At 36.1% G+C, this 22749-nt stretch overlaps 1 protein-coding gene across 3 annotated transcripts in view; it reads left to right on the forward strand.

Moving 5' to 3' along the window:
- Positions 1 to 22749, forward strand: part of npr1b (natriuretic peptide receptor 1b) — a 50183-nt gene that overhangs the window by 15544 nt on the left and 11890 nt on the right. For all 3 annotated transcript variants that reach the window (XM_048153317.1, XM_048153318.1, XM_048153316.1), the window contains 8 exons: positions 4546 to 4733; positions 7702 to 7815; positions 9526 to 9661; positions 19805 to 19896; positions 21620 to 21755; positions 21835 to 21919; positions 22042 to 22162; positions 22323 to 22397. In XM_048153317.1, the coding sequence (XP_048009274.1) occupies positions 4546 to 4733; positions 7702 to 7815; positions 9526 to 9661; positions 19805 to 19896; positions 21620 to 21755; positions 21835 to 21919; positions 22042 to 22162; positions 22323 to 22397 (947 nt within the window). The remainder of the gene's footprint in view (positions 1 to 4545; positions 4734 to 7701; positions 7816 to 9525; positions 9662 to 19804; positions 19897 to 21619; positions 21756 to 21834; positions 21920 to 22041; positions 22163 to 22322; positions 22398 to 22749) is intronic.

Below are 22749 nucleotides of genomic sequence, written 5' to 3' on the forward strand. Positions count from 1 at the left end.
ATTTTCTCTTTAAAACTACAGTAAACCAAAGATAGTCTCAAACCTGCAGTTTGAAATCACAGGTGTTTGTGATTTCAGAAACACCAGCAATTTCAAACTGTGGGTTTAAGACTGTCTTTGGCGATTGGTTACACGTCAATGTGCCGGCGGGCTTTAACATATCATTAACTGACCTCGCAAGGGAGTCTCAATAGAAGGTTATCCTGGTATATTTTTCTGTTAATATGAAAAATCAGGTAGATTTAGCAATATGGCAGGTGTATGATCCATATTACGATGTTATGATGAACTAACTATATGCCTTTCTTCACTGATGTTCTGAGTTGTTTAAAGCATTTCTAAGGATACTGATTGTTAGAAGACAGCTGTCTGACTCTTCAAGTCAAGTCACCTTTATTTATATAGCGCTTTTTACAATGCAGATTGTGTCAAAGCAGCTTTACAGTGATAACTGGCAAATAATTTTGGCTGCACAGCAGCTCTTTAAGAAAATGGTGTTGTCGTACAGCTTATGTAAATTCATTATTGATTCATTCCTTTGTAAAAATCATTAGTTATTAATTTAGTTCATTTCCAGCAGCTCTGGAGAAAACAGTGATGCCATCGTCCAGCTCAGTTCAGTTTGCATACAATGGTGTCAATGCAGGCAGATCAAATACATTGTTGAATATCAAGTGTCCCCAACTAAGCAAGCCAAAAGGCGACAGTGGCAAGGAACCCAAACTCCAACAGGTGACAAAATGGAGAAAAAAAACCTTGGGAGAAACCAGGCTCAGTCAAGGGGGGCCAGTTCTCCTCTGGCCAACAGCAAACAGTGCATGATTATGATTTAGGGAGCGTTACAGGGCATAAGTCAGATTTGGGATTGCAACAGTCAAAATATTTAATCCAGTTCCATCTTGTAGAAGATCGGATTCATCATGCCAGTATGGAAACGGTTTGTTGGGGATCTGTGCCATTGGCTGTCGTGTCGATGAGGCCTTCACAGGGGATGGTCTAGTTCAGTGGTTCTCAAACCTGTCCTGGGGACCCCCCACCACTGCACATTTTGCATGTCTCCCTCATCTAACGCACCCAATTCAGCTCTTGCAGTCTCAACTAATTAGCTGATGACTTGAATCAGGTGTGTTAGATGAGGGTGACATGCAAAATGTGCAGTGGTGGGGGGTCCCCAGGACAGGTTTGAGAACCACTGGTCTAGTTGACACAATCTCTGCGGACACTTCAGGGATGCGTTGTGGTCGTGCCTAGGCGCAGGTCCTCCATCTGATCTGGATACTGCCCGGATCCGACTGACTATAATAGACCTCAGGATAAACAGAGAGACTAATACTAGCGTAGATGCCATTCTTCTTCTGATGTAACGAGTACATTTTTACTCGTGAATGTGAACATGGACTGTGTAACATAAGCAGCATATTATTAGCTGTTTGATAATGTAGTCAAGCAAAACGCTAATCATATTAATTACCGTTATGTGTCCGGCATTGTAAAAAGCGAAACCATTGTGCAGCGTTTACCTCAGTAAGTTGACCGAGTGGATCTTGTCTGAGCTCGTGCAAGTGAGTGGAGGCGGGGCTAATTATCATATTCATAGATCCGTTTATATTAAATGAGGCAAGGGTGTAGAGTTACATTCAAGCTATTTTAAAGCATTAAAAAAAATTTTTCATAGGAAAAAAACATTTAAATATGTAATTTTGGTGAGCAAAGATGAGTTTTAAATGATAAAATTATATGCTACAGGGGGATTTTAAGATGTATGCTGTCATTTATTCTCTTTCACCTTGCTGGTTAACCAGAAACCGTGTTACAAAAACTAACCACCTTAAAGGGGTACTTCACCACTGGCAAAATGGGCTTACAATAAAACTTGGCTACCTATACAGTAGAAAGGCCGAATTTTTTTTGGAAAACTATGCTACCTGTCTATAGAAAACAGAGAAAAAAGGCTGTTGTCTTCCCTTTTGCTAAATAGGTAGGAAAATTTAATGCACTGGGCATGTTGCCGTCCAAGGCCACTCCCACCAGTCTGCTATGGATGCACTTGACCAGAGTGAAATACCACCTTGCTTTAGCAAATAGTTCATGGCAAACTTTTAGTTATAATTGTATTGTTCCAGAGTGCAAGAATTCAAGGAGTTAACTTTAGCGAGAGAGAGTTATTTTCGGTTTCCAGTGAAGGATCCAGAGTGTTGTAGGCAGTGGCTAAAGGCTGCAAAGAATCGTAAATACGAAGAGAATGCTATGACAGAAAATCTGAAAAAGACTCAGTGTCTGAAAAAACTGTGTTGTCAACATTTCAAACTGTAATCTGTAGTTTTCATGAAAGCCCTGTAGTTGTCAAAAGTGTGACGGGTGACACATTTTGCATCACATATACTACCAGCATTGTAACAATACAAAGTGGGTTGAAAATTGCCGAAGTTACACCTTAAATGGCTAGTTAACCCAAAAATAAAAGTTGTTTATTCACCTTCATGTCATTCAAACCTTTATGACTTAAAGAATTTTTAAGAACGTGGGGAACCAAAAAACATTGGTTCCAATTGACATTTCTCAAAATATATTTTTTTGTACTCTACAGAAAAAGTAAGTCATACAGGTTTGGAACGACATATGATGGCAAAATTTTCATTTTTGGGTGAACTATCCATCTAAAATGGTATGACCAGCTGGTAGCTGGTTTGTTGCTGTTAGATTCTGAAACATACACACATTTGCCTGTCGTTGGCATTGGACACCCTCATTACTCGGCCAGATCTGCCAATACAAAGACAGAGTGAGACAGACTGACTGGCCTGTCTGTCTCCGTCTAGATACTGTCCGTCTATTCTGACCTTCACAGGTCGATACTGATCAGTTTGTTCTCAGGCTACATTTTCAGGTTAATACTTTTGTTTCAGGTTCCTACAAAGTACATTGTTTAAAATTCTTTCTCATTTAATTTGATTTGTCCATTTAACCAGTTTTCTGTGTACGTTTAATTATATCCTCTGTGTATTTCTGTTGTCTTACCTGTAAAGTCTCAGATAGATAGATGGATGGATAGATTGATTGATATTCCTCATTTTCCTTCAATCGTATTCCATAATTTTATTGGCATAGATGCTTATAGATAGTTGTTCATTTAGAATTCTTCTAAAATTCTAAATCCATCTCTCACCTTGTGTCCATTATTATCCACAAACTGAATCACATTGTCACTGAACAACACACACACACACACACACACACACACACACATTAGGTTTTTGTGAATTTAAAACCAGAGTACACACACACACACACACACACACACACACACACACACACACACACACACACACACACACACACACACACACACACACACACACAAAATAGCCTAGGTCTCCTGTAATTACCCTCCTTCTGCAAATGACTGTCTGGTCTGGAGTCAAGTTCTATCGCTTTCTCTCTCTATCTCTGTGATCACTTCACTCATTTGATTAGAGTTAATGAAGCATTTTGTTTTCTTGTCCAGATTTATTATATATTTTCTTTCTTTATTTGTGGTTCCTTCTCTTGTCTGTATGTTGTTATCAGAAATGTTGAGGAGAAGCTTAACATCCATTTCATATAAAATCCATCCCTTATCATTCTTATGAAACTTCCTGTTTAGTGCAATATCAAATGAATAATGGAAATAGAAAATGTTTCTGCTGGTTATATTTACACTGCAGAAATAATTTTCTTTATCAGTTTTTTTGACTCCTTTTCCAATAAACATATCTAAACATCTTTTAAACTAGATATATTTATTGAGAAGCAAATCTGCATAAGAAATTAAGACTATTTTCATAGAATGATTTATATCTTATGTAACTTTATTGACCAATCCCATTTTCATTTTTTTCCTCTTTTAAACAAACATCACAAAATATTTTTAACAAAATAAGCATAAAAATTAACTTTATTATATATTCTCTGTGGGTGAAGAAGTAGTAGTGGATTGGAGAATGGATGGAAGGATGTATTCTCTGAAAACAAGTCTTAATATTTCATGCAATTTTGCATGTAGTTAAAAAAAGTGAACTTATCTCACAAATAAATGTTTTTAAGGAATTTATATTACTGGAAAAAATACTTATTGGGAAAATGATATTATGCAGTGTGAATGAATCATCAAAATCATGTTTTAATGTATGATGTGTAATGCTAAAAGCATAGGACAGACAGTCCAGATTCACTGAGAGCCATAAATGCATTAATGCACCATACAGACACACTTACACACATGAACTGAAATGAACACGCACATGCTAATTCCTGTCTGGATGTGTTATATTGACACATTATGCTGAGGTAATGATATTATGGTATTGATTTCTAAGTCATTTCTGGTAAAAGTGCTAATGGAAGTACAAAAAAAGCTATATTTGAGCTCCTATTTCTTATTAAGGAAAGGCAGATATCCTCAATGCTCCACAGAATCAGGATATGTTTGTGTGTGTAGGGGAGGGAATTATGAAGCAGCTAAAGTTTTTCTCATGTCTTTTGTTCACTCTCTCTTTCTCACTGCAGTGGTGTTTGTATGCTGTTCTCCGGATATTTTCCGGCAGTTGATGGTGCACTTCCACAGGGCAGGTCTCCCTAAGGAGGAGTACGTCTTCTTCTACATTGATATCTTTGGACGCAGTTTGGAGGCCAGGCCTTCTCGGCCATGGGCCAGAGGAGACTCCGATGATGACCTTGCGAAGGAGGCCTTCAAGGTGATTAAAGCCTTTCATAAAACATGAGAGAGAGGGATAATGAGATACACTGCCAATAATCATTTTCAGTTATTTTGTTTTGTTTTCCAGTTAAAATAATACTCTTTCTCTCTCTCACTCAAAATCAACATCCATAATTTCATGGTCTGTTAAGATTCTCTGAGAATTTGGTTCTATATTTGCTACCAGAAATATAACTGATATTATACAATTTGAGATAACGATTATGATTATGATAGAGGAGGAGAAGAAGAGAGACAGTTATGAAGCATTATAAAGCTTTTTCATCAGAATTGTTGTCTCATCTCTTGAACCTTAAAAAGAGCCTTGCTTTTTAGTCTGTATGGTGACAGAATAACAAAGCATTTTATTTAAACCCCCTTTAACACAAAACAATCACCGTTATGCCTCAGGGGGCTCAAAATCTGAGCCTTATTCTTATCAAAAGCTCTGCAGGTCACTCTAGCTTTGGTTGGTGTCACAGAACCACGGTCACCAGCCCCTACTGTGATAACAGCCGCCTGTTTTGAGAGTGGAAGAGTTTCTCTGCAGAGCGTGAGAAATATCTGAACTCCAACACTCAGTACCCGCTGATGAAACCACGCACAGCAGATTCAGGACATGCTGATGCTCAGTGGAGCTTAGCTTTGGTAGATTAAAGATAATGATTGCACACAACATTAAAAACAGACATTTTTTATGTTGAATAATTATGCTTATTCTTTATTTTCCTACCTGACCAAATTAAAACTATTCATATGTATGGAACATTATGTACAGTGGGTACGGAAAGTATTCAGACCCCCTTAAATTTTTCACTCTTTGTTATATTGCAGCCATTTGCTAAAATCATTTGTTCATTTTTTTCCTCATTAATGTACACACAGCACCCCATATTGACAGAAAAACACAGAATTGTTGACATTTTTGCAGATTTATTAAAAAAAACAACTGAAATATCTCATGGTCCTAAGTATTCAGACCCTTTGCTGTGACACTCATATATTTAACTCAGGTGCTGTCCATTTCTTCTGATCATCCTTGAGATGGTTCTACACCTTCATTTGAGTCCAGCTGTGTTTGATTATACTGATTGGACTTGATTAGGAAAGCCACACACCTGTCTATATAAGGCCTTACAGCTCACAGTGCATGTCAGAGCAAATGAGAATCATGAGGTCAAAGGAACTGCCTGAAGAGCTCAGAGACAGAATTGTGGCAAGGCACAGATCTGGCCATGGTTACAAAAAAAAATATCTGCTGCACTTAAGGTTCCTAAGAGCACAGTGGCCTCCATAATCCTTAAATGGAAGACGTTTGGGACAACCAGAACCCTGGCTGCAAGACACATGAAAGCCTGCATGGAGTTTGCTAAAAAAACACCTGAAGGACTCCAAGATGGTGAGAAATAAGATTCTCTGGTCTGATGAGACCAAGATAGAACTTTTTGGTCTTAATTCTAAGTGGTATGTGTGGAGAAAACCAGGCACTGCTCATCACCTGTCCAATACAGTCCCTACAGTGAAGCATGGTGGTGGCAGCATCATGTTGTGGGGGTGTTTTTCAGCTGTAGGGACAGGACGACTGGTTGCAATCAAGGGAAAGATGAATGCGGCCAAGTACAGGGATATCCTGGACAAAAACCTTTTTTGGGCCGAAGGTGTACATTCCAACAAGACAATGACCCTAAGCACACAGCTAAAATAACGAAGGAGTGGCTTCACAACAACTCCGTGACTGTTCTTGAATGGCCCAGCCAGAGCCCTGACTTAAACCCAATTGAGCATCTCTGGAGAGACCTAAAAATGCTGTCCACCAACTTTTACCATCCAACCTGACAGAACTGGAGAGGATCTGCAAGGAGGAATGGCAGAGGATCCCCAAATCCAGGTTTGAAAAACTTGTTGCATCTTTCCCAAAAAGACTCATGGCTGTATTAGATCAAAAGGGTGCTTCTACTAAATACTGAGCAAAGGGTCTGAATACTTAGGACCATGTGATATTTCAGTTTTTCTTTTTTAATAAATCTGCAAAAATGTCAACAATTCTGTGTTTTTCTGTCAATATGGGGTGCTGTGTGTACATTAATGAGGAAAAAATGAACTTGATTTTAGCAAATGGCTGCAATATAACAAAAAGAGTGAAAAATTTAAGGGGGTCTGAATACTTTCCGTACCCACTGTATGGCATTATAAGAGAAATACTTCAGTCAGTCAAGAAAAGAAGCTGTTATAGATTTAAGGTAACACTATACAATAAGGTCTCATTTGTTAACATTAGTTTATGCATTAACTAACATTAACTATCAATTATCAGTATATTTTTACAACATATATTAACCTTTGATAATGTTAGTTAATAAAAAATGTTCATATTTAGTTCACAGTGCATTAAGTAATGTTTACAAATACAACTTTTGATCTTAAAAATGTATTTGTAAATTCATTAAGAAAAAGATTAATAAATGCTGTAGAATTATTGTTTATTCTTAGTTCATGTTAACTAATTTAGTTGAAATGAAAACTTAACGTAGTGTTACCATTACAGCTGTCATTTTTCGTTTTCTTTTGCAAAACCAGAACTAAATAACAGGAAAAAAAACCCACACACAACTCATAACTAAGTACCTACTGTATATTAATCATTAGTATTGAATCTAATAATAAGGATATGTATCAGAATACTATCCATAATAATGTAATTGCTATTAGTTTGTAATGAGAGAGGGTAAACAGTCAAAAGTCTTTGGTATTTTCCTAACATTGAAAAGGATTTTCTCAGGGACCAAGATTTGTTTGATAGGCTTTTAGATTTTACAGATATTAGCAGCTCATCTAATTCTTAGTGATTTCCCCCCTAAATATTTCTGAGGATAATTACTTATAAATGTTTGATATATTTTTTAGATTCAATATTTGCCTCTTATATAGGGTAAATTAATTTGTGTATTTTTTTGTATATTTTTCAGAGTGTGAAGATTATGACCTACCTCGAGCCACAGAATCAGGAGTACAAAGAGTTTGTCACTCATCTAAAATCGGATGCCAAACGAATGTTCAACTTCACAGTGGAGGATTCTTTGGTAAGAGAGATCATTGTGACGTGATTTATCTTTATCTTCTCATTTTTCATTATTTTATTATTATGCCTATTCTGCCAAGACTCTACTGTGCTCTCCATCTTTTCTTTCCCTTGCAATTACTATTTATTTCTTTATTCTCTTATCTGGTTAGAAGCTCTGTGTGCTTCCATTACAGCCAGACTTCTTTCATAAAGTGCTTGAAGAGACCTTCTTCCTCAAAGTGAATAAATGAATGTTTTTTCAGCCAAAGTGCATTATGTGTGTTTACAGTTTTTTTTTTAATAATAGTCATCTATTCACTCAATAATGCACAAAAAACAGGATGCAATGCACTTTTGCTCTCTTTCTCTTCAAACAGTAAAGGTTGAACATAATTATTTGCTGTGTGTGTGTGTGTCTCTTGTGTTTGAGGCCCAGAATATGAAATTAATGTGACATACACCTGCAGTTTTCAGGTCAAACAGTTTAAGCTGCACTGCATCTATCAGGAGACTAAAGTTCATGGATTTAAATGTGTTCTGTATGATGCATTTGTCTGTTGATGTGTGTGCTGCTTATTGTATTTAAGAGGGTGCATATAATAGGCATGTAGACAGGTCATTTAGTTCACTTGAACAAATTCAACTCAATATGATCTTTTTTTTCCACGGTGCATCTCAAAGCAACATGTATAAAGACACATTTATACAGATCAGGAGAGAAAACTGTTTTTTTCATGGGGTATTTAACAGCAGGGTTTGCTCCTGAGAGGAACTCTGTTTATCACTGTTCTATCCTAGTCGAACTAGCCGTATAAGCACATCTGTCTTAATTTGTATGAGGCTTTGTGGATTTTCCCCGCAGTGTGGATTCTAAATAAGCTTCAGAGATCATCTTTGAGTGTTTTTCTGGATCCCAGTTCACATACAGAAAGTGACAGGGCTTGAGTGAGATGAAATATGAAAAGAAAAAACTCTATCCAGTGACTGTGCCTTAAAAAAAGCAACTCCCCCATCAGTTCTGTTCATTTACATGTAAATGAATCTCTGCGGGGGTAAAATGGTCTGAATGGATCGGGACAAAAGATTAAGAGATGAATCACTTAGACTGTGCCACACAAAGTCTGTCTTTCATTTTTCCTTTTTTGACAAATGTTTGGTGATGGATTCAGATCAGATCAGGTGTATTCAAAAAACCAACAGGATAGTAAGTAGGATGTGTGTCAAGAAAATCAATCTAATATGTCCATCAGTACCAGCATGATTCACTCTGGAAGCTGAACAGTGAACACTGATTTGTAATGCACATAGGAAATTAGGTTTTATGTAAATAAAAAGAAAATGGAGACATAATATTCAGCAATATTATTGATTTGACTGTACTGACACTATTGGATGAGAACTGAAATGAACTGGACAATCATTGTTTTGTGTTTTTACACAGTTAATAAACGGAAGTGAATCAAAACTGAACTGATCTAAGCTGTAAAATGACACTATTTAGAGATGCTTTACAGCAGAATTGAACTCTATTTGTATCACTGAATCATTATTTTTCTGTTTATCCCTTTAAGCTGCTTTGAAAATATAAATGCTTTGTATAAAGCGCTATATAAATAAATGTGACTTGACTTGTAAAATAATCGTACAGTCTTTGAAGAGCCTGAAAGTGATGATTATGAATTTTTCGATCCTATATGTATTCTCTTATGTGGGTATTTGATTCTTTCAGATGAACATCATCTCAGGTGGTTTCTATGATGGTCTGATGTTGTACTGCAACGCTCTAAATGAGAGTCTTTCAGAGGGACACGATCGACCTTCAGGAGAGTCTGTCACAAAGAGAATGTGGAACCGGACGTATTATGGTGAGCACATAATCCAGTTATAAGCTAAGGATTTGTCTTTCATTGCAACCAAAATATGAAACGCAAATCCTCAAACAGTGCTTTTTAAGTGAGTAATTAGATCATGATGTTGATCTTTTATCAATGGCAGGTCCATGATGTTCTGCATCTTTTTATTTATTTGCATCTATTTTTCCACATAGACTATAGTGTCATGTGATGCTGATTCATGTTAAATAACGTTAAATAACAAAGCTTTCAAAAGCGATTCATGTCCACCAAAGACAGAAGCATATCTCTGGCCTTTTCTCCTCTCGTAGAGGTCAAATCCTGCACAAATGTCTTTCTTGTCTAACACTTTGGTCAGTTGGGATTGCTGAGAAAAGTTATGTTAATGTCTCTGGCTGAAGGTCAGATATTTTGAAAATGTTCAGTGCATCATAAACATTCTTTTTACCTTCTAATGGTGGTTAGGTTGTGTTATGTGGATTGAATTGAGGTTGGTTGAGACTTTTTTTTTGTCAGCAATATTTTGTGTGTTTAGCTCAATGATCTAAACAAAAAATATCATGGTTCCATCATCACTACAGGAACTCTGAAGGGCAAAGTGATTTTTTTTTAAGTGCTTCCATGAGTTTGCTTCATTTACATTTTCTGCTGTGTAACAAAAAGAGAGTTTTCTCATTTGCTATTTTTTCCTCTCCTTGAACCCCTCATTATTAAAGGTGCCCTCGAATGAAAAATTGAATTTATCTTGGCATTGTTAAATAACAAGAGTTCAGTACATGGAAATGACATACAATGAGTCCCAAACTCCATTGTTTCCTCCTTTTTATATAAATCTCATTTGTTTAAAAGACCTCCGAAGAACAGGCGAATCTCAACATAACACCGACTGTTATGTAACAGTCGGGGTATACGCCCCCAATATTTGCATATGCCAGCCCACGTTTCCAACATTATAAAAGGCATTAGACAAGGGCAGCCAGTATTAACGTCTGGATCTGTGCAGAGCTGAATCAACAGACTAGGTAAGCAAGCAAGAACAATAGTGAAAAATGGCAGATGGAGCAATAATAACTGACATGATCCATGATAACATGATATTTTTAGTGATATTTGTAAACTGTCTTTCTAAATGTTTCGTTAGCATGTTGCTAATGTACTGTTAAATGTGGTTAAAGTTACCATCGGTTATTACTGTATTCACGGAGACAAGAGAGCCGTCGCTATTTTCATTTTTAAACACTTGCAGTCTGTATAATGCATAAACACAACTTCATTCTTTATAAATCTCTCCAACAGAGTAGTATTAGCCGTTAGCCACGGAGCACTATCAAACTCATTCAAAATCAGAAGTAAACAATATAACAGTATACAATACTCACATAATCCGACGCATGCATGACGAACACTTTGTAAAGATCCATTTTGAGGGTTATATTAGCTGTGTAAACTTTGTTAAGGCACTGTTCAAGGCAAGCGCGAGCTCTGTGGGCGTGGACCACGGGATTTAAAGGGGCAGCAGCATAAAATCGGCGCATTTATAATGATGCCCCAAAATAGGCAGTTAAAAAAATTTATTTAAAAAAATCTATGGGGTATTTTGATCTGAAACTTCACAGACACATTCAGGGGACACCTTAGACTTATATTACATCTTTTAAAAACATAATCTAGGGCACCTTTAAGATCAAGTTTTATGCTGATCTCAATGATTTTCACATTTTATGCATTTTTTTTTTTTTTGCTCATTTTGAATTGATATTAAATGCTTTTTTATGTGTTGCTTCTCCAGTACATTTTAAGTATGCAAAAAAAAAATAAATATATATATATATATATATATATATATATATATATATATATATATATATATATATATATATATATATATATATATATATATATATATATATATTATTACATTAGAAAAAATAATGAATTTATTTCAGGGAGGCACTTAAAAAAGCCTTGCCCAGCGTAATTAATCATTAAGAAAGAGAAACAGGCTTCTGTCTGTGCCAGGTACAGTTTGATTTCTATCAATTAAACAGAATATGTATGAATCTGCCCTGCAGCAAAAAGTCTGGCATTACAGACCCTCTACAAACAGAAGCTACCTGCAGAGACGGATCTGATGACGCACTTTTTTCCAGAATTATCATGTGACTTCTATAAATTCAGGTTTAGGAAAAGAAAAGCAGTCGCATGTGTGCAGACACTCACACAAACATTTTGCAGATGATGCTCCGCTGCCTATTTAAAAATACATATTAATTAATCAATCATAATATGATGGTCCTACAGTAACCTCGATATCCTACAGTAAGGTTTCCTTCTAGAGCTGAAATACTAGAGAGTAACTGCATTCATATCAGCAGTGCTGTGTGCCTTTGTGTAGATTTATTGTGTATATGGATTGGAATGTGTTACCTTTTAAGGTTGTGTATACAGTCTTTATGTAAGTGTAAGCCCTTAGGTCTGTCTGCATGTTAGTAGGGCTGTCAATTAAATATGTTAATTCAGTGTGATTAATTATAAAGTAAAAAATAACAGGGTAAAAAAATCATGCAATTAATCAATCTGGTTGAATGGCCCCATAGTTTGTTTCAGACAGACTGACAAATTCTGTTGAAGGATTGATGTGAACTATTGATAGACTTTTGTTTAATGAGATGGAAATATAACAATATGTTGATTTAAGACACATTCATAATGTCTTTTGTGTTCATTTGCCTCACTAATCTAATATAATTGTGTGTGTGTGTGTGTGTGTGTGTGTGTGTGTGTGTGTGTGTGTGTGTGTGTGTGTGTGTTTATATGAAATTAATTAATTTGATTAATTAATCAGGCATATAATGCAATTAATTTCAATGTGCATCAGAGTCAACATGCTCCAACTGCTTTTCTGCCACACCATTTTACATAATGTCTTCTCTCTCACCAAACTTACCCAGACTCATTTACTGATTCATCCCTTAATAGTTTGTATGGATTTTGGCAGCGTTTTCTCCTCCTAACTCTAATCTGCTTAGTACAGACATTTGGGGTACATCTCAATCAGCTCCCTAGTTCAGTAGTCAGGGCACTGATCAGAGAGTCAGCCAGTTCCAGTGCACTGAAACGTTCCCTAAAAAGTCCCACAATGCACCGTGAAGACCAGGGAGCATCGATGTTCAGTATCTTCCCTTAGTGGAAGTTCTGAAGCATGAAACATAAATTACGTGAGCCAACTCCCTACACATAATGACACACAATAGATGTTTTTTACAATACAAACCATTGTTTATTTAGATTTCTGCTTAAGCATACATCGGGTAAGAAACGTAATCTGGCTAACATAATTTATTTACGACTGAAATGTTTCATGTATATGTAACATGCAAAGCATTTATCATAATCTACTTTAAAGGTGCCCAAGAATGCTTTTTCACAAGATGTAATATAAGTCTAAGGTGTCCCCTGAATGTGTCTGTGAAGTTTCAGCTCAAAATACCCCATAGATTTTTTTTAATTAATTTTTTTAACTGCCTATTTTGGGGCATCATTAACTATGCACTGATTTTTTCAGCGCGCCGCCCCTTTAATTCGCGTGCTCCCTGCCACACGAGCTCTCGATTATATTACAGCACATTTACAAAGTTCACACAGCTAATATAACCCTCAAATGGATCTTTACAAGATGTTCGTCATGCATGCTGTATGCATGCTTCGAATTATGTGAGTAAAGTATTTATTTTGATGTTTATATTTGATTCTCTATGAGTTTGAGGCTATGCTCTGTGGCTAACGGCTAATGCTACGCTGTTGGAGAGATTTATAAAGAATGAAGTTGTGTTTATGAATTATACAGACTGCAAGTGTTTAAAAATGAAAATGGCGACGGCTCTTGTCTCCGTGAGAAACCGTGAGAAACGATGGTAACTTTAACCTCATTTAACAGTACATTAGCAACATGCTAATGAAACATTTAGACAATTTACAAATATCACTAAAAATATCATGCTATCATGGATCATGTCAGTTATTATTGCTCCATCTGCCATTTTCGCTGTTGTTCTTGCTTACCTAGTCTGTTGATTCACCTGTGCAGATCCAGACGTTACTGGCTGCCCTTGTCTAATGCCTTTCATAATGTTGGGAACATGGGCTGGCATATGCAAATATTGGGGCGTACACCCCGACTGTTACATAACAGTCGGTGTTATGTTGAGATCCGCGTGTTTTCCGGAAGTCTTTTAAACAAATGAGATTTACATAAGAAAGAGAAAGCAATGGAGTTTGAAACTCAATGTATGTCTTTTCCATGTACTGAACTCTTGTTATTCAACTATGCCGAGGTAAATTCAAATTTTGAATCTAGGGCACCTTTAAATCACATTAAAACATAATGTCTGAAAGATATCTGTTCTTCTTTTTTTCATAAATACCATTAGTGACATTGTACAGTGAGGACATTGTCACGTCGCTGGAAATAGTCATCAGTGTCCCAATGTGTAGTGAGCCAGGGTTTTAACTGTCCTTACCAGTGCCCAAAGTAGTGTACACGATATACTGATTCACAACCTAGGGAAGCTAGGGAGCTGATTGAGACGCACCCTTTGTCAGTCTCTCTCTCTCGTTCAATATTGTGCCTTTCATTCCATGCATCTCTCTGTCCTTCCACCTGTTCTCCTCCCCCTCCCTCCTTCTTATAACTCATTCACTCTTTCTGTTTCCCTGTGAATGGTGATGAAGTGTCTGAAGGACATGGAGCCCCAAGGTTCTTTTTTCACAATTGTTTAAGTTTTAATTGATCATATAGTGTTCATTGTCCCTTGTTGTATCACATCCTTCATACAACACCTTCAACAGAATTAAAAAAAAAGAAAAAGTTTTTAGCTAGTTTCACAAAATATCCTTCAGTAAGGTAGATACAGATATAGATACCCATCTATTTAGATTAACAAGCACTGTCCATGAAACAAGCCTTTGTACAGTTGGGACCAACTATATAGAACATCTGATTAAAACAAAACAAAAAAACAATTAAAATCTAAAATAAAGTTCCACAGGGAAAATAAAAAGTATAGAAAGTTACTACATAAAATGAAAATGAAATATACAATATCCTGCACTATTTTTGGTCACTAATCAAATAAAAACATTTGTGGCATTATGCATTTTTTTTATTTATTTTTTTTACTTCCAGTAAAGCACAAGATGCTCTTTGTTATGATTCTCAAATCATACATTCTAATGAATGCTTTGTTCAAATTTTATTTTATTTTTTTTACTTCCATTAAAGCACAAGATGCTCTTTGTTATGATTCTCAAATCATACATTCTAATGAATGCTTTGTTCAAATTTTATTATTTTTTTTTTTTACTTCCAGTAAAGCACAAGATGCTCTTTGTTATGATTCTCAAATCATACATTCTAATGAACGCTTTGGTTTGTTCCCAGCATGCATTGTGATACAAATAAATTATAGTTACTGTCATAGGATTGTTGTTTTACTGCTTGCTTATTAATGATGTTGCTGTTGTTTTTGTCCTCACTATTAGTTTCTTGTCATTTGTTGATGTTCAGAGCTCATTTTTTTTTAATGTGTTAAGCGCTGAGGGTCTGTTGAAAATCCTAAATGAAACATTTTCATGTTGAAAGAAGTCCTGCCTTTTAGAGACAAACAGCCTTGGGAGTTTTTCTCTGTTTTAGAAGCAAACTCTGCATGACAATGACAAATCAAAGTTCCCTTTTATTTTAATTGGAAATTTTAATAAACAAAAGATCTGTTGTTGCTGTCTCTTGGCTAAAGGATGCATTTGGCATTCAGTCAAACAAACAAATTCAAGTTGGCATTACAAAGGACAATTCTTGAGAGAACTCAAACACAAGTGTCATGTGGCCTATCTCCTTTATTTTTTTCAACATAACCCATTAGAGAGAAAATGCCATTTTAGAAGCATTTAAGAGATTTCTTCTATTATCACCCATCCATTCACTCATGCCTTCTTCCACCACTTTCCGTCTTATTTGATCCTAATCTACAGTATTTGACTTCACTCACATTATTCTGAAATCAGCAGGTGTCCTGTTGCCATGGGATCTGCTTCAAGTAAAAGGTGGTTACTTATATGGTTGGTTTGCCCACCCACACACAGCCAGGTGTGTTCCTGGAGACGTTTGACCTAAGCTATTGGTCTGAATGTGATAGACCACCACCAGACTCATTCAGGCATGGTAGCTTTTCCTGTAAATGTCCTTCTCCAAATAAATTTGTTTTTTAAAACGGTGTGGAGAATAAAATGCAAAACAAAACAGTTATTATCATCATCAATTAAGTAAAAAAAAAAAAAAAAAAATTCACATCTAAGTTGTGTTAGTAGTGTGTTGAAACTCAGTTATGGTGACATTTCCGAAACACGCTCAAAGCGGTTGACCAATCACAACACACTGGTCCAGCTGACCAATCAGAGCACATTGCGCTTTTCGGAAAGCTTCATAGAGACAGAAACTAAACCGAGCGTTATAGACTGGGATGATAGGATGCTGCAATAATGTGAAATATGTGAAAAATAATGTGTCGTTTAACCATTAAAGCATGAAAACCTATTCTAGTAGACCCCCAAAACAGGGTCCCCTTTAAAATATGTCTTAAACTTAAGACATTTATTCAAAATGTTCTCAGTCATGCTGTAATAGCAAAACATCACTCACAGAAGAGCTTTTTAGGCTGTACAGAATGTCAAATTCATATTTATCAGAATGACATATTTGGCTGCTGATTGCAATTAGATCTCTGTAAAAAATTAAGATGCTCATTCAGACATCTTTAACAGCAGCTGCCCCAAAAACGGAAATTACAAAGACTGCACTACAAACTTGAGCGCACAAGGGTTTTACAGCAGTATTAAGTCACTGAATAGACAGGACGCATGAAATGTTCTACATGCTTTTTCTGCCGTTTATATGACCTTTGAAAATGGAAGTAGACTCTCTACAGTTGATTTTTAAAATCATTCATCTTTATTATAAAGGTTATGAAATCCTTTTCAGATCTATTGATTCTGTTACATTGTGCCCATATAGCTGGCTCAGAAAGGGGCAGGCTCAATGGGTACAATCTGCCCATTGCTTATTATTTTCATACACCTTTATTAGTTTTTTAGAACTAATTATCTTCTCATGTTTTGTTATTTGTAATTATTATTTTTAATCTGTGATATTAATGTATAGTACATAAATTATTCTTGTGTTGTTAAAGTGCCATAATTTTAATTTTGTGATTATTAGATAAATCGGTAATTGATGTGAAATACTTAACTGCAAAATGATTATTTAGTCTTGCGTAGACAGACCTTCAGACTGACGGCAGAAGGTCTGGATTCTATAGAGTACCTCAGGGATGACGTGTTTTTGTAGGCAAAACCCGGAAGAGAGTTAACAATTTAGGACTTCCGGTTCCATCACTCTAGTCTATGGGTTTTTTGAATGGGTTTTTGCTAAATCGCCTGAAATAAGGTCTGTGGTTAACAAAGTCTCTAAATATTTTCACATTTTGATCTATGACATAAAACACACCAGTTATAAAAGGGACTACTTCCTTTGGCGGGGACTTTAGACATCATCATGACAAACAGGACATTTGAACAGCATTTCTCATGAAAAAGTGGATAAGTATTCATTCACAGTGCAGATCATAATCAGCGAGCATGTTTTTAAATAGTTGTTTTTTAAATAAAGTTTGAGGAAGCTTGGTGGTGACGACGTTGATCCGCGACCATGGTGTCCGTTTATAGCCTACTGTTAGTTTTTTATATCTGACGACTTTATACAGGTTTCAAAATGTATAAATGTTGTGTTAAAGATTATCTTGATAGACAAAACATGTAAGTGTCATATCCCTTTGTTAAACACAGAGCTTATTTTCTGCAATTTTCCAAAAGTCTATGGGAAAAATGCATAGGCTTTCGATCAAGGGAACCCGTGCGCCGCTAACTTCCGGGTTGGCCTACAAAAACACGTCATCCCTGAAGTACTCTATTGCAGCTTTTATTGGCCAAGGACTGCCCAAGATGACGTTTGACTGACATGTAACGCAACCAATCACAGTTCGTTTTGTACCGCATCATGTTTAGGGGCGTGAAATGTAAAGACTACAATACCAGACCGGCATGCATCTAATAATAAATTATTAATTTAAGAACGTTGTGCAAGTTTACTGCAATAATGGAGCCGCGAACGTCACATACTTTTGAATATCCAGCGTTTAGTTGATCCTGGTAAGTGCTCATAGTCACAGTTGTAAACATGACGGTTTTGTTCTCCCACAAGGGGGTTTGTTGTCACAGGACCGTTAAAGAACGTGACGCACACGTCGCCCTGACATCCTGTAGAATTCAACCAACCAGATGACGACTTCGAAAATCCTGAAGTGTTTCCAGATAAGTGTGCCATATGCATCAGACGTTCAGCCAATGGTCCGTGGGCATGACGTCTAAGGCTGAGACTGATTATTATACTATTATATCTAAAACTATTTTCAAAAACATTTTGCTTTTTTTTTTTTTTTTCTTTCATTTGTCAACTATTATCGTAATACTATTATCATTTTTCACTTTTGTTGAAAAATTCTGGCATACAATGCAAAAACTTCATGGTTTGGTTAGTGATTTTCAGTTTGTTCTTTCTGATGCTTCCAGTTATTCTCACAATTTAAACAAAACCTTATCTATATTATCCAGGCATGAAAACAAATGTCAACCTCATAGGTGATATGAAAGATGCCTTTTCCCTTTGACTTTATTCAAGACTTTATTCAGCACCCATCTTCCATTTATACTGTCATCACTTCCTGCTGATTAAGTCATTACAGTACAATAAATTGCCTGTCTTCAATTCAGATTACTCCAACTAACATTACACTTCCATTCATTCCACTCTTATGTTGATTTTTCCAGTGTTTCTAATGTAAAACGTATGAGCAGAAATTTCTTTAATATCCTTCAGAATTTAGTCTGCATTTCCTCTGAGAGCACGTTGGCAAGAGTGGCAGTGTTCAGAGATATTTCCCTTTGTCCTCCAAAGGGAAATATGTGGCAAAACATTCCTCACAATCTGAATACAATTTGCACAAGCAGTCCCTGTTCACTGTCTGTGTGCATCCATTCCTTTTATAGATCATGTAGGCCTATTAAAACTATCCTTATCATCAACCGATGTGAGGACATCTCTCTCTCCTTCTCTCCCTCTCTCCAATGGCTTTGACATTTCCAGTCTGATAACGCTTAAGCTTTTCATATCAGTCTAAATGTCATTGTGTGTTTCCTCTGAGCTGGACTCGGCGTCTATCTGTAGCCCATTTAAAGAGGTGAGTGGCCTCCACAGGAAATTACAGCCCGCACCTGACCCTCATCGGAAGATGGGACCACTGGGCACAACCGGAAGCTTTTTAAGAGACTCAATTACATTTGATTGAACACTCACATACACAAACTGTGTACGGATTGATTTACTGTGTGATTATAATCATTATGAATAACCATAACGTGGTTGATACTCACTGTGTTGGCAGAATTATTGCTCCCTTAAAGGTGCAGTAAGTGATTTCGAAGAAATGCTGTTCAGACCAAGCACCACGACACACTTGTAGCCAATAAGCAGTAGGGGGCGCATACACTCGTGATGGGGGAAGAGAGAGATTGATTTAAAGGGGGATTTGAAGAAAGACTGTAGAAAGAGTGGTGGCTGAGAGACATTACAAAAGAGGTCAGATGATTATCGATGAAAAAAGAAGGGTTATGATCAGGTGACATCTTTAGGACCCACGTTAATATTAGTTTTGTTTTTTAAATTGAATATAAAAAGGCACTTATAATGGAAGTAAAGTTTCAAAGAGTTTAAAAACTGAAATGTTAAGCTCTTGTTTTTGTTTTTCTTAAAGCAAATATATTAACTCTTCCATAAAAGATGTACATCATTTGAGGGGATCATTTCGTTTAGATTGTCATTTGAGTGCTGGGACTACTTCTGAACTTTAAATTCAGCTGGCAGGTCATGAACTTTGAGTAGGTCGAAGTTTACACTTCACTTTATCAAAGCTAATGTTTCTTTAGTGTTCTGGTGTTGGTTTTTGCAGTGAGCTCTATAACAAGCACTTTGTCTCTTGGTTTTCCCAGGTGTCACTGGTCTGGTGCAGATTGATGAGAATGGAGACAGAGAGACTGATTTCGCCTTGTGGGACATGAATGACACGAGCAGTGACTTTCAGGTTTGTGATAATTGCATATTCATTTTGTCTCACAGCTTTCTCATTTGTCTGTTTCTTATTGATATTATCAAGTTTTAGTCAGGGGGAAATTTTCATTATTTTTTAGTGGCGCACGTGGTTAATTCATTATATATATATACCTTAGTTCGAATAGCAATGATGCTTCTGTTAGTAATAGATGGATGAAATGCAATTGCATTTTTCTTACAGCAGATATGCGTGTGTGTCATCCAAACAGTTTTGCCTTTGTTGCAGGCTAATGAATTAGAATATAACACCTGAATCTCAAAAACAACGGGCAGATTGGTGGCATAAATTTAAAACCAGAGCATACACACACACACACACACACAAACACTCTCCTTTCTGAAAGACACTTGATTGGTAATTGGGAGGCCAGGCTGTAGAGAGGTTAATTATAGGATACATATTCAGTCAGGGGAATGTTTTTTGTTTGTGTGAGTGTGTACAGGATAGATGCTGAAAAGATATTAAAGATCTCAGCTGCTCTCTGAATGAAGCTTGTCCTTGTAATTCTTTCCCTAATTTTTCATTTTAACATTTTGCTTTTGCTATCTGTGAAAATCAAAGAATTCGCTTGACAAGTGCAGTTTTTTTTTTATCCTGTGTTGACGTCAAGGAGGTCAAGATTCAGTTTGCTCAGGCTGGTAGATGCCATAACTAAACCATCTGGACACAAAAAACATCTTTCACCACTGAAAGCCATTGAAAACTACCAGTGTATTCAAATGGAATAATTTTTGCATGTAATTTTTAAAATTACATTATATTATACTAGATGTTTTACCAGTGCCAAATGTTTTGAGGGCTCTTAGAAGTGTGAAATAGATTTTTTGTTTATATTGTTTCATCAAATACAGTAAAAACAGTAATATATTGAAATGTTGAAATGTTTTCTATTTTAATATATTTTTAAAATGTATTCCTCTAATGGCAAAGCTAAATTTTCAGCAGCCATTATTCCAGCCTTCAGTGTCACACAATCCTTTAGAAATCATTCTAGTATGATGATTTGTTGCTCAAAAAACATTTATTATTATTATCAGTGTTGAAAAGCTTCTTCATATTTCTGTGGAAGTCATGCATTTGTTTCAGCATTCTTTGATGAATGAAAAGGTCAAAAGGACAGCATTTATTTAAAATAAAAAATATTTTGTAACGTTATGGGCAAATTCCAAATGGAAGTGAGCATCCCTATGCCCTACTCGTTTTGAAGGGCAGAGCCCTTGAAGTGGGGACTTTGGAGTGAGCAGGGCACTTGTGTGCCATTATGTAGCCATTTGGAATGCACTTGGCTAAGTGAGCAATGAAAAACAAATTCATTTCCTTATCTTCACCTGGGATGTTCCCATGACAACGCAGCATTAGCTGTTCTTACAACAGAAGTTTCTTATTATTGCTGTTAACATAAAAAACGCAGTTTGGAATTTGCCCTATAAATATCTTTGCTGTCTCCTTTGACAAATTTAATGAAATAAAGTATTCAAACTAATCCTAATGAACTAGACATGAACTAAAAACCAAAACAAAATTCAATTTTGATTGGATTTTGGGTCTTCAAGGTATTGCAACAAGTCTAACATTGAACACTGCTGTTTTCCTTCCGTTTTAGATTTTGAATTTATTGAATCATATGAATAAAATTATCCATCTCTATCTCGACTGTTTGTTCTCTTATTGATTACTTCATGTTGTTCTGCAGATTGTGGCGGTGTATAATGGCACTCAGAAGCAGATGAAGATTCTTCCTGGGATGACCATCCAGTGGCCAGGTGGTAACATTCCCTTGGATGTGCCTAAATGCGGCTTTAAGAACGAGAATCCTGCCTGTCGTCCATGTAGGTAACTTACACTAGTTCTGCAGTCAAACTGCTTATCCACCTCTCACTCTCCATCACTTTCCCTCTTTCCTTTTAGCAACATTCACAGTGCAACAGATGATTTCCATTGTGCTTTTCCTCATCTTTGTCATCATCTTCACTGTGACCGTGTTTATATACAGGTGAGAGCAAACAAGATTATTTTGATAACTGATACCTAATCAATCATTTATAAATGTTGGTTCTTCTGATTCTATTCTACAAATATGACCTTGTCTAAAACACCTACTGTATATACATACAGAAGGCTGAAGCTGGAGAAGGAGTTGGTCGCTCAGTTATGGAGGATCTCTTGGGATGACATTCAGATGAGCAATCTGGAAAAGGCCATGAGAAGCACCGGCAGCAAACTTACACTCTCTCTAGTAAAACACAGATACAGTACATACTACATACTAGTGCACGCTCATATTTCTCAAATGTCTTTTCCAGCTCTCTGGTTTTCCATTTAATATTAATTTTATTTGATTATTTATTATGCTTATTATCGTCATTATATCAGTTGTTCTCTCTCATTCTCTACAGAGAGGTTCAAACTATGGATCACTGCTGACAGCTGATGGTAATTTCCAGCTGTTCGCTAAAACTGGCTACTTTAAGGTATCTTTCTGACAAGCTCTCTTTAAATGCTTACATAGTAACCCTTTACAATAAGGGTCAATTTGGTAACATTTGGTAGTATGAACTAACAATGAACAACATTATTTAAAGCATTTATTAATTTTTAATAGGTTATTGATAATTTAGAAATATTTAGTTCATTGCCAGTTTATTTTTTGTTTATCATACATTTTAAAATGTTGATTTATACATGTTGAAATGTTAAAAATGTATGCTGCATTAAATGCTTTAACAGTATTTTAACAGTACAGATTTACCATTTAAAGGTGCCTTAGAACCAGTTTTTACAAGATGTAATATAAGTCTAAGGTGTCCCCTGAATGTGTCTGTG

This window comes from Megalobrama amblycephala, linkage group LG13 (assembly GCF_018812025.1).
Source record: "Megalobrama amblycephala isolate DHTTF-2021 linkage group LG13, ASM1881202v1, whole genome shotgun sequence".
NCBI lineage: Eukaryota > Metazoa > Chordata > Actinopteri > Cypriniformes > Xenocyprididae > Megalobrama > Megalobrama amblycephala.